General features: G+C 38.0%; 1 protein-coding gene across 1 annotated transcript in view; it reads left to right on the top strand.

Annotated features, from left to right (window-relative positions):
* LOC133460072 (polypeptide N-acetylgalactosaminyltransferase 10-like) overlaps nucleotides 1-12823 on the top strand; it is a 138642-nt gene that overhangs the window by 35231 nt on the left and 90588 nt on the right. The window contains exons 2-4 of the mRNA XM_061740585.1: nucleotides 4-100; nucleotides 5502-5640; nucleotides 11939-12105. Of these exons, the coding sequence (XP_061596569.1) occupies nucleotides 4-100; nucleotides 5502-5640; nucleotides 11939-12105 (403 nt within the window). The remainder of the gene's footprint in view (nucleotides 1-3; nucleotides 101-5501; nucleotides 5641-11938; nucleotides 12106-12823) is intronic.

The following is a 12823-nucleotide window of genomic DNA, read 5'->3' as shown; positions in this document are numbered from 1 at the left end:
CAGGGGTTGAACCAGAAGGTCGCTCAGGTGGGAGTCGACGGCGTGCGGCGGATAGACTGGCATGACTACAAAGGCATAAGGAGAGATGCTGCTCGCATCGGTGGGTCCAAACTCTTTGCTGATGCTGCTGTTTTGTTGCTGCCCACTTGCTGGGAACCTCTGCTCACACTAAACACAAGCACCGCTCTCTTTTCTTTTTCTTCTTCTCTTAATTCCCTCTGAGTGGATTTCTCTTTCTGAACCAGTGTGAATCAATACAGCACATAGTGTTCTGAGTTCACAATTAATCACACTTAATCTTGTACTATACGTATTGATTCAACCTCAGGCGTTAACTTGAAAACATAGTTTTGTCTTTTATGTATACAAGTGTAAGAGATTTAATTGGTTTTGTATAGTTTTAAGAAAAACTTGCGTTGAAAAGTGACCTGGATTTGTGAGAGAGCGTCAAGAAGTTGGAGAGTAAAACATTTTTCAGTGTTTAGTGTGGACAGATCAATACTCTGTGATTTGTTCAGGTCCCTTGGAAAGAGGCACATAAAATACAATGCAGTTACGAAGACGGAGGTGTTTTACATTTGCTTTGTGAAGTAAATGTGGCGTTATTATTATTCCTTTTTTATATATATATGCCAAACAATTTATGTTCCACCACAACCTGGATAGAAATAGGTGCCTTTGTGAGTAAAATACGTCTGTTGTTTTAAGTACGGGGGTTTGGGTAAGAAAAGTAAACAGACGTTGACTCCCAAGGTGCATTTGGTTGCGATCCAGCGTCTCAAGTTGCATGCTGCTAATGATGACAGAATTTGAAAGGCTTTTGCTGTTGAGAAAACTGCAAATCTATTCTTCAGCTTAAATAAATGTGAATTCCTTGCACTGAAACGAGCACATTTTGAGTAAAATGTGGCACAGAGGCACATTTTGATGTGTAATCAAAAGCAAAGTATGTGGGTGTGCGATCCGTTAAAAGTTGCGTGGGTTTTTTTTTTGCGTGAAGTCTCTGAGGTGGCTGCTTTCATCGCGTTTGCAAAATTTGAGATAAAAAAAAAGGGTACAGAACTGTCTGAAGAGCTTGGAATTTTTCATTTCAATAATTTATGTTTGCACTTTTTACTATTTGTTAATCAGTAATAAGTACAGCATTAAGCAAAAGAGTTAACTTCTGAAACGAGCCATTAAGTGAGGATTTATTCTCCAGGTACGTTTGTGGATGCAGTCAGATCCTTTTCTGCCTAATGGGACCGAGCAGCTCGGTTTAATTTGATGCTCTCCTCTGACTATAAAGGCTCCGTACTGTGTTTACATGTGTGTTTGTGTGGAGACTGTTGATGAGCGACTAATGAAATGAAATGCACAAATGTTATTTGATGCACTCCCGAAGTGAGGACAACTTCACGGTGTCGGTTTGTTAAAAAGGGTTGTTAGAGTGATTAGCTGCATACTTGTGAGTGCATGTCAAACATCTAAACCCTGTGCTGAAAAAAAACAACATAGAATACACAGCTTCTGCCTCCACCGCTGTTGACCTGCTTTGAAAACTGATTGAAACTATTCTGTTCCCTGTTATATCAGCTACAGTCAGTACTGGAGTTGAGGGGGGATGAGGGGGGATGGCATCCCCCCTGAAATAAAAACGGTCAAAATCATCCCCCCTGTAAAACTGCCATCCCCCCTTTCCATCCCTTATGTCATTTCATCAATGAATGTGGTTTTACTGCTATTTCAACATTTAGAGTCATCACCAGAAAAATAACACCAGAAAAATAACTTATTTGACAATTTTCACCTGTTTCAAGTAAATTTTCACTTTAAATAAGTAGAAAAATCTGCCAGTGGGACAAGATTTATCTTCTCATTACAAGCAAAACATTTTTTTCTACTTATTTCAAGTGAAAATCTACTTGAAACAGGTGAAAATTGTTGTTTTTTCCAGTGATGAGTCTTGTTTTAAGTGTAATGAGATTTCTTTTACTAAAATGAGACATTTTAACTAGAAATAAGACAAATATTCTTGTTAAGATTTTGAGTTTTTGCAGTGATCCATTTTACTTATCCTGTGAAGGACAGAGTCATATTGATAAGTTCAGAAAACTGTTTTTAATTGTTGTGTTTTAATGTATTTGATGTAAGCCCAGTGGATATTTAAAGCTTACAGAAGGCTGCATTTAACTGCTGCTATGTCATTCCTGCAGTATTTCTGCAGCTGTTTTGGTCAGTGCTATTATTTGTAATATATTATATTATTTGTAATCAGCACAAATTATCTGTCCCCATATGATAAAATCCACCATCCCCCCTGATTTTTTTTTTTACAACTCGAGAACTGGCTACAGTATAGTGACAGGAGAATGGAGAGACTTTACTGATCCATTCTTTTTTATGCTTCTTGGAAGTTGCATCCCACTCCATATAATGTACATGGATATATTTCAAATACTGTTTGTTATGAGATTAGGAATGTATGAAATGGACAATATCACTTACTTTCAAAATTAAATAAATTCATCCTTCTTCATCTCACCTACACAGGTGGCAGAGTTGAAGATGTTACGATTTTCTTTAGCAGGATGGACAGCATTAAGAAGGAGCAGAAAAGCAGCTGGGGTTTGGTATTTGGGAGAAAAAGACAGAACGGCTTGTTTGAGATGGTTTGGACTCATAAAATAGAGGTATAATAAATACACGGGTAAAAATGATGCTGGATATGCTGTCAGGTGGGGAAGTGGGGAAGACCAACGAGGACATTTCTGGATGAAATACTGTCTGGATGAAAGAGGACATTCAGTTGACAGGCTAAGATGGAAATGAACTGTGGCAATGCCTGGAAGGAAATAGAAAAGAAGGAGAAGACAGGTAACAAACACACAAAGATTCATTTCCGAGTAAAAGACGGATGAAAATGACAGTAAACTTATGCCTCAACTTTTTCTCCCCATTCAACTTTTAAAATGCACCCTCTTGAGTCACACAGGAAATATTGTATCTTTGGTAAACTAGCTTAATGCCACACCAAGAATACTAAAACCGACTGAGAGTTACTGACATTTTCCCTTAGATTGTTTTAGATTACAAGTTCAAATTTGATGACAGTTTAATAATGCTGGTGGGCTGTTAGTTCCATGATATACAGCATAGCTGAGAGAGTCACTCATACGGATTCTGTCAGCAAAGTCCAGCAGATGGAGAGCCACACAAAAGCTAAGTCTTATTATTTAAATGAAAATTGACTACCCACGATTGTCTTGTACCGTTAAGCTGACGAAAATATAATCCAATACAACAGAGATGGATTTCAAGACATAAATCAGCAAAGACAATTCATTATTATTTGAAAAAATACATTGTGAGGGAATTATCCTAAGAATGTTTCCAAAAGGCAGAAAGGAATTCAATGCAGAACGCAGATAATGCAGGAAAACAAAATACATTTTGTATCCATAGGAAAGGTTCTTATTATCAGTTAGATTTCATTAAAAAAAAAGGAAAATAATTTGTTGTGCACTATTATAATGTGAAATAACAAATGGAAACGAATCTAAGGGACAAGACAAAGACAAAAACAGTGCTGCAAATCAAAACAGCTTGAGAAATCAAATGACTGCCTGAAGCAATATGAGTGGGGTTGTGTAAAGGCAATAAAAAAAAAAGAAGCCAGCTGGAACAGTCTGACCTAAACGTGCAGGATAATATTGCCTTCATGGTAGGTTAATAACTGACTTTCACAAATTATTCATAACTGACCAAATCACTATCTCCATAAATATGAATAATTAACCATCAATTCTTTCAAGTAGAGGTTGCATAGAATACTGAGCATGCTGATTTCTCACCATTAATTAAACTAATTTTCTCCTACACTCCACCAAAGACAAGAGCATTTTAATAAAGTAGTTAGTATTATGTAGCTTTTCTCAAGCACTTAGTGTTTGCTCAGTGGTCACTTTTGGGTGACAACAGAAACCCCTTCATTTCAGTCCAACATCTTTTCACAATCTTAACCTTCTCCCTTTGGTCCTTTTAGACCTGTCTGCAGTGTTTGATACAGCAGACCACAGTATTTATATTGTCAAGATTTGAGAAAAGGGTTGCTATCAAAGGTACATTAGGAAGTTCCTGGGCAGCACTTAGTTGTTTGCACTGTTGTCAGGGGCGTCTTTCTGTGTGGATCTTGCATGTTCTTGTGCGTGCGTGGGTTTTCTCTGTGTACTCCGGCTTCCTGTCACATTTCTAAAAACATACATGTTAGGTTGATTGATGATTCTAAATTACCTGTGTGGGCGTGTGCGTGTGTGTATGTGTGGCTATGTGTTTGTATGTTCCATGTGTATATGTATATGTCTGAGTGGCTGTATGTGTGTGTGTGCGAGCGTGTATGTGTATGTGTTGCTGTGTGTGTGTGTGTGTGTGTGTGTGTGTGTGTGTGTGTGTGTGTGTGTGTGTGTGTGTGTGTGTGTGTGTGTGTGTGTGCGCGCGCGTGCGTGCGTGCGGCTAAGTGTTAGTATGTTCCATGTGTATATGTATATGTCTGAGTGGCTGTGTGTGTGCGAGCGTGTATATGTATGTGTGGCTATATGTATGTATATGTCTGTGTGGCTATGTATATGTGTGGCTATGTGTGTGTATGTATGCATGTAAGTATGTATGTGTGTGTGTGTGTGTACGTGAGTGTGTGTGTGTGTACTGTATATATCTATGTGGCTGTGTGTATGTATGTCTGTGGCTATGTGTATGTATGTATGTATGTGTATGTGTGTGTGTGTGTGTGTGTGAGAGTGAGAGTAAGAGAGAGATCGGTGGGGGGGTGAGGCGGGTTGAGCCAAAAAGAAAGATTTGCATCAAGTAGACTCGCGTGACGATGGATGGACGGATGGATGGATGGATGGATGGATCGGTAGTAGCAGTGAGAGATAATCTTTTTGGTTCACTTTGGTGAACGTTCATCTCCTTCAGCTCCCGGGATTTATGGGGTTACTCAAGGCTCCATTTTGGGCCCCATGCAGTTTTCATTGTATGTTTTGCCTGTGGGGTCTATATTTAGGAAGCATAATATCTCCTTCCATTGTTTTGCTGACAATGTCCAGGACAGCGAAACCTCACTACAACCTTTGTTAGACTTTCATAGGATAAAGCTCATCTCGCCGAGTTTTATTGAAAACAAGACAAAGGTCATTTGATTTGGAAAGTATGAAGTTCACTGCAGTTCTTCTGACACTCTTCACCTTTCGGCCTCGTGTTGTCACTACACTGTCAGGAATCTAGGTGTGATATTAGACAGGTCTTTTAAATCTGTCAAAGAAGTGCCACGGTAAAATCAGCTTTTTCCCACCTTAGGGTTATTGCTGTTGTGGATGTGGAAAGATTACTTCATGCTTTTGTGACCTCTTCTTTGGAGTACTGACAGATACAGATATTGAACTGTATTGCTAGTCCTACTTTATTGGTCCATTAATGCTCTTTTTTTTATGTGTTTATGGTTTTAAACTATTTGTGTTTGATAGGTAATGGGGAACAAGGAAAGCCATTCCCCCTCACAGAAACTGACCAGGTGGACCAGGCCTACAGGGAAAACGGCTTCAACATTTACGTCAGCAACCGGATATCTCTCAACCGCTCCCTCCCTGACATCCGACATGAAAAGTGAGTATTGCACATTTACACTGGTGTGTGTTTTTATATACCATCAGGTGATTGTTTCCAGAGTAACAATTCTGAAAATGTCAACAATGGAAATGTTTTCTTTCACATTAAACTTTGGAATATCTTTATGTGGAAAAGAAACCTGAGATTATGATTTCATATTCATTATTAGGACAAAAAGATATGATACTATAGAGTATCTGAGTCCCCACAAGAAGTGTATCTTCATGGTATAGGCACATGACTGAGTCATGAATGATTAAATGAATCAATAAATGATAAAATCACAAAACTTTGTTACCTCTGTGACTCCTTCAAATAACACAGAGAAAAGCCTTACATTTTAGATTTTTTGAGATAGGAGCTTTCCTCTGACCCTTGACCTCACATACTCTTCCAAGTGGAAAGCAGCTGTGATTGTGTTCCCTCTACCAGCTTCCCCAAGAGTAATGGGTCTTTTCATCCATGTTTTCAAAAACAGGCTGTTTCTGACCTAATACATGTCCTGCTACAATCTGTTTCTGTGCTCATAGTCATTGAAAACTGGGAAATTGGTAAAAAATCTATGTGTAATATTCAGATATTATGCATGAAAAGGGTGGATGTGATGTTTATCCCGTGGTTAAAAAAAAGGCTTTAATTGACATGTTAAATGTTGAAGTTTGCCATTATGTAAGTACTCTTCAATACTCTTCAATAAGCAGATTAAACTGCAACGGGTGAAGGTGTCAGGATCGAGTATAAAAGCAACATCTATCAAGAAATATGCTTTTCCACAAAAGGATGGGCCGTGACTTATCACTTTGTCTCACAGGGGTGTAACAATATATCTTGAAATTTCGCAATACAACAACGTACATGTCGTGGAGGTGACAAACTATATCGCGATATTGGGTTATTAATATTAGTATATTGTGTTGACTAGTAACGTGCATCCTATTGGTTCAGCGGGATCACGTGACGACCGCGCCTCGACCCGCAGACGAAAATCTTCCTCCGCTCAGAAGAAACTAGTACCGTTTTGATTCCGATCACGGGACTCTTGCAGGGTTTTGAGCTCTGAACTTTTACTTCTGTAAGGCTGGTGTAGAGTTAAGCCTTACCTTATTAAATTAAACCTTTTTGGGGTCGTGAGTAGGATAAACACGGGGACAACTTCTGCTGAGTTCCAGTGTACTTTAATGTCCCTCAACAGTGTAGGATTTTAGAACATCAACACAGCACCTAGTGCCGTACTGTGGCGTATCACTCCGCCCAATCTAAAACAGACTAATCACTACAGATAAACTGACTAGTGTCATTATAGTCCCTGATTTACATCAGAATATAAAGAATATATTTATAAAATAATGAACCCTGAATTACCAAAATAACCTTCTTAACAAAAATAAATCTCCTCTTACACTAATAAGGTGAGCATGAATCAATCTTTTTTATGATGTAAAGATTGTGTCGTCCCCAAAGGTGGGAGGATGAAACGATAACAGGGTTCACTTTACGGCCTCAGGCTGGAGCAGGTGAAGCTCTGAGCTCTGGCAGAAGATAAATAACAGTCATTTTGCATTTTGAGTTTGGGGTTTTTCATAGTTTATTTATTTACTTTTATTTATTTAATTTTAGTTGTTACATTTCTGTAAAAGAAAAAAGTAAAATCATACATGAGAGAAACTATTCAGTTTGTGGCAAAATATTTGTACTTGTTTGAAACTGAAGATCATAATGCAAACCGGACATTTACTTTTAGTTCAGTTTGTGGAAAATGGTTGGCCTGGCTTTCTCTTTAAAACTTAAACAGTTATAAAGCATTACAAACTGTAGCAATAGGGCAAACGCACAGCATTGTTTTGTATTTTGTGTCTTTCAAATAAAACACAATTTTTTTCCAGTCATATGTTCCTCATACAAGGTTGTTAAAAAAATACTACTATAATATCGTATCGTATCGTGACCTCAATATCGTGTATCGTACCATATCGTGAGATTAGTTTATCGTTAAACCCCTACTCACAGTCCATCAGCGAATCAACATTCAGTCCAATAAAAATGAAAGACAGTAAAATTCTTGGGCACCCTTGGTCCTGTTCTTGTATGAAAGTTTTAATAACTTCCATATTTTACTTTCCAGTCCAGAAAATCCATGGACTTAATCTCTCATAATCTAAATGGAAAGAAATCCAGTTATTAGAATCATTTAATAAGGAAAATTGCTCTTTAAAGAGAGTAAAATCTCTGCTTGGGGAGAAAACAAATACTGACTTTTTCTTGTTACGTCATTTTATTCTCTTTTCAAAAAAGCGACCAGTAATCGTTATACTGATTAACTGACCAACCGGTTCAACAGTCCACCTACACAGCTTAATATTGTGAAAACATTCAAGGAGTCTGAGGGAATCTGTATGAAAAGACTAAGGTCAGAATCCCTGATGGATGTGTGAAACTCTCAGACCCTCAGGCAGACTGGATGAGAAACCATCATGCCACCATTATCAAAACATCCACGTGGGCTTTCCCCTGCCTTGGAAAAGCATTAATATTCAACAATGTCTGCTGCTGCATCTAGAAATATACCCTGAATCTATATTATACCAGAAGGAAAACCATATATCATCTCTGCAGAGGAATGTTCTCAGGACATGAGCTCATCTACAGTGAACAGAAAATCACATGTTGTTAGATGAGTCCAGGCTTTTGGGGGAAAAAAATGATGATGTTTCATCTTTAGAGAGATGGGAAAGAACATTCATGCAGTCATCAGTAATACATACAAACATGCAAAGGAACAAATGTATGCAGAGGTGTGTGTAGGAATTTTCAATGCAACATCTTTTCCCAGGAGCTCCATGCTTATTACAGCAGTTCTTCACAATTAACAGACATGATGGGGTCAGGAAACTAATGAGGTACGGCACAAAGGCTCCCATTCAAAGCACATCTTCCCAGCTTTGTAAATAGATTTTCAAAGTGGCAGAATTGTCACAGGAGGATAAGGAGTCAGATTTCATCCATGGATTTATTATTATTTTAGATAATTTGTCACCTTTAACTGACCTATCAGGATCAAAACCTTTATTTATTAGATTGATTACAGAAATGGTCAGTGAAGACAATGAGTATTGTATATATTTTGTACTTTTTTAATTACAATCTTAATTATAACATTTAGTATACATACTAAGAATTTGTACTTCAAAGGATTTCTTTGTTTTCTCTCAATCTTTCTACAGCTGAAAGTGTGAAAAATATACCGGTACATTCAATCCTAAATGTTTCTAGGGCTGGGGTTCAATTCAAATGTCAAGAATCGATTCGATTCCGATTCTTAAGATTCAGAATCGATTTATCAAGATTTGATTCGATCTGATTCGATTACGATATTGATTTGGGTTAGTGTTATTAAAACTGTTTTTTGAGCTGTTGCATGAATTATATGACTGTAGTTATGCAAAATATTACTACTAGTATTATATTGAGATTCAACAGCAAGTATTGCAGCTAATGATGCTGTAAGGACCAATCAGCTCCCAGAATGCTGATAGAACTGCTTTCAGAAACATTGTGGGTCAGAATTACCAAACAGATCCAGGGAGGAAACAGAGACGGATGAAAGAGTTTTATTTTTTCCCACATTCCGTTTTTATTTGTTCCAAATTATCCAAATGTTATTTTGGTTTTTAATTTTTGAGCATTTGGTTTTTAGCATTTTTTGCAAATGACAAGACAGTATATAAAGTAATGAAATATAGCCAATTTATGCAATTATAACCTAACACTTTAATGTTTTCATACCTTTAAACATATTTAAAGGCAAAAACATGGCACCAGTTACTCTCGTGTCCAACAAAACACTCCTTTTTTGAGGATAAACAAAAACATAACCAAAAGTTGTAAAAAAAAAAAAAAGCATAAATAAATAAAAGAAAAAAAAAAAAAAAAATCCCCCCCATAAAAAAATCTTTTTTTTTTAATCGATCTTTAGACATATGAATCGATTTTTAAGAATTAATATGATAATTTAGAAATTTAGCATTGGGAAATCGATTTTTTTCAACACAGGCCTAAATGTTGTTATGATCCTAACCGATCTGTGGTGTTCATGTGATATTCTACTCTTTTATGACTTGTCCAGAATCTTTAAGGCTAATTCACATGTTAATTCACATGTGTCCCATACATCAGTCGTGTTTTAGATACACGTATCTGTCTCCACACTAGGTGGTGTGTCAACCAACCTGGTTTAATATGGTTGCATTATTAACATGCAAGTGTTTTCAAATGGAGGGATCTTTTTTGATGATTGACTTTGCCCCCCTCTGTGAAACACCTCAACCCCACCAGGCGTGCCTTGCACGTTGATTGGCACGTCGTCGGTGTCTAAGAGGCAACCAGACCCAGACCCGCGACTGACACAATCGATTTCTGCACACTGACAGGATTTAATTGAAACGCACATACACTCATTCACTCACCCACTCGCCTCAGTGGAATTGGACAAGATTCACTGGCCGGCCGCCTGTCGATCACTTCGTCTGCCTGTCTCCCAGTGATCATTTCTGAATGAAAAACACGCAGCCTGATGTTCGACACCAACACTGATTGACAGACACGGCTCTCTACACACTTTTGTTGCACGAGCATAACTTGCCTCTTATGATCTGAATGTATCTGCCCAGGGTTTGTTCCACCTGCTGTGATGATAATTTAAAGAGAGATTGCTGCAACCCATTGTTAGAGCACATCTTTGCAGCTGGTACCTGCTGGATGTGCTGCAAGTGATGAAATTAGAGATATTACTGAAGTAGGAAAATGTGCAGGTTAAACTTTAAAATTGTGCTAATGTACTATTTCATCATTGCAGATACGTCATCAGTATATTGCTCATCAAAATTAATTCAAAAGTACTTTATTCATCCCTGAAGGGAAATAATAGTTGCAGTAGTTTTCATGATTTCAGCCTCTTCAGAGAATCATTGTAGAGGGTTATAGCTGTGGGCAGGAAGGATGTCCTGCAGCGGTCTGTGTTGATGCAGATCTGAGGAATCCTCTGACTGAAGACACTCTGTTGCTGAATCACTGTGTTGTGAAGAGGATGCTTTGGGGTCGTCCATGATCTTCTCCATTGTAAGAAGTATTTCCCCTTTGCACAAGCTGCTCCAGTAGCTCCTGAGCAGTCAACTGAACAGAGCCAGCCTCCTTTATCTAGCTGGAAACGCTTAAGGAGCTAAACTTCCTAAGGAGAAAAGTCTGCTCTGTCCTTTCTTATAAACAGCATCAGTCTGCATCTCCAACCCAGTCTGTTGTCCAGGTGAACACTGAGTTATTTAGATATCTCCACCACCTCCACTTCTCCTCCCATGATGCAAACACTGTTTGACTTGATCTTTGGTCTCCTAAAATCCACATCCTTTCTTATGTCTTCACATTTAAGATGAGATAATTGTTAATACACCATGACACAAAATGGTCCACCAGATCTGTGCTGGAAAAATGGAAAGAAAGAATTTAAAGAACATGATCCTCTCAGTGCTGCTTGTTTTGTTCAGATGACTGTGGGTTTGTTGAAGCAGGTGTATGATGTTCGACTCTAAGGGTCAAGGGAGGAATGGAGGTCTGTTTGGCTGGGAGTGGGGGAGGATGATGCTGAGCTTATTTCTGAACTGAATCTGTTTTCTTTTATATGCATTTTCACATTTGACATTACAGAGAGCAGAACTGCTTCCTACAACCCAAGCACGTTCATTTGAGCTCTGAATTAATGCATTGCCTTCATGACCTGAAAACTACGGAAGAGTATTAGGGCCATGCAGGAGAAAAAACTATTTGAGAGGGGAAGATTTTTTTTTATTGTGCACTTCGAGAAAAAAGTCGAAATGTCGAGAAAAAAGTCGAAATGTCGAGATTAATGTTGAAGTACAATTTCGAGAAAAAAGTCGAAATGTTGAGAAAAAAGTCGAAATGATGAGAAAAAAGTTGAAATGTTGAGAAAAAAGGCGAAATTTTGACTTTATTCTTGAAATTATATTATAACATTATTCTCGACATTTCGACTTTTTTCTCGACATTTCAACTTTTTTCTCGAAGTGCACAATAAAAAAAATCTTCACGTAATCGGCACGTAACACCCTCTCAAATATTGTTTCTAATACTCTTCCGTAGAAACCTGCAGAAGAGGTTGATGTGCAAAAAAAAACTAGGTGGTTTCTGAGTGATGGAAGTGAATGTGGAAAAAAAAATTATAGCATTTATGGAAAAACCATGAAAATGGCGAAAGTGATGTTTGTATTTTGTGTGTGTTTTGTAGCTGTCAACACAAGCTGTATGCAGAGAATCTCCCCAACACCAGCATCATCATCCCGTTCCATAACGAGGGCTGGTCATCGCTGCTGAGGACGGTCCACAGTGTGATCAACCGCTCGCCCCCGCAGCTCATCGCAGAGATCATCCTGGTGGACGACTTCAGCGACAAAGGTAAACCGAAAGGTTAAAAGATGGTGGAGATGTGACTGCTGGAAACCACAATGAGCAGTGCATACATTTCTTAAAGCTTAATTAGGAATGGATATTGTTAGGATTCGATTAATACCCGTATCAGTACGAGATTGCTTAATATTATATATAGGAGATTATTATTTAATGACAAACATGAAGACATGGCATCTGAAAAGTGTCAACATTTATGGAATATTTTAACCAGAGGTCAAAAAAAGAAATGACATGTTACGGAAACATATTGTGTATTTCAAATGGAGGAGATGCAACTTTTTATCAAATTTCCAGATTACGTCCTCTCATTTGGGCGATGGAGCCAGAAACCTGCCTTAACTCACCAAAACTGCAAGACAATGTCTAAAACAAACTATTACCGATTTGAATTAAAGTCTGTTGAACTAACGTGTGATATTCTTCATCTCTTAAGAGAGTGCTTAAGTTGTTAATTATGGCTCACCACCACTGTCCGGGTTTGATGTGTTTACCTCCTTCCTGCACAGTAATGAGACCTTCCACTGCCTGAGCCTCATTTAGAGGTTAACAGTCTTAACGGTGTTAACTTAACACCCGTCAAGAGCTCTGACACTCCTCCTGAAAATACCAAGCCGAGTGGAAACAAAAGCTAGCAGGAACACTGCCATAGTCATCAGAATTTGTTTGGCAATTTTGGTAAAAGAAAATATTGGTATAGCATTTT

The sequence above is a fragment of the Cololabis saira genome, chromosome 14 (assembly GCF_033807715.1).
Source record: "Cololabis saira isolate AMF1-May2022 chromosome 14, fColSai1.1, whole genome shotgun sequence".
In the NCBI taxonomy this organism is placed as follows: domain Eukaryota; kingdom Metazoa; phylum Chordata; class Actinopteri; order Beloniformes; family Belonidae; genus Cololabis; species Cololabis saira.
Note: the sequence above shows the minus strand (reverse complement) of the source record. Positions and strands in the feature narration are given on the sequence as shown.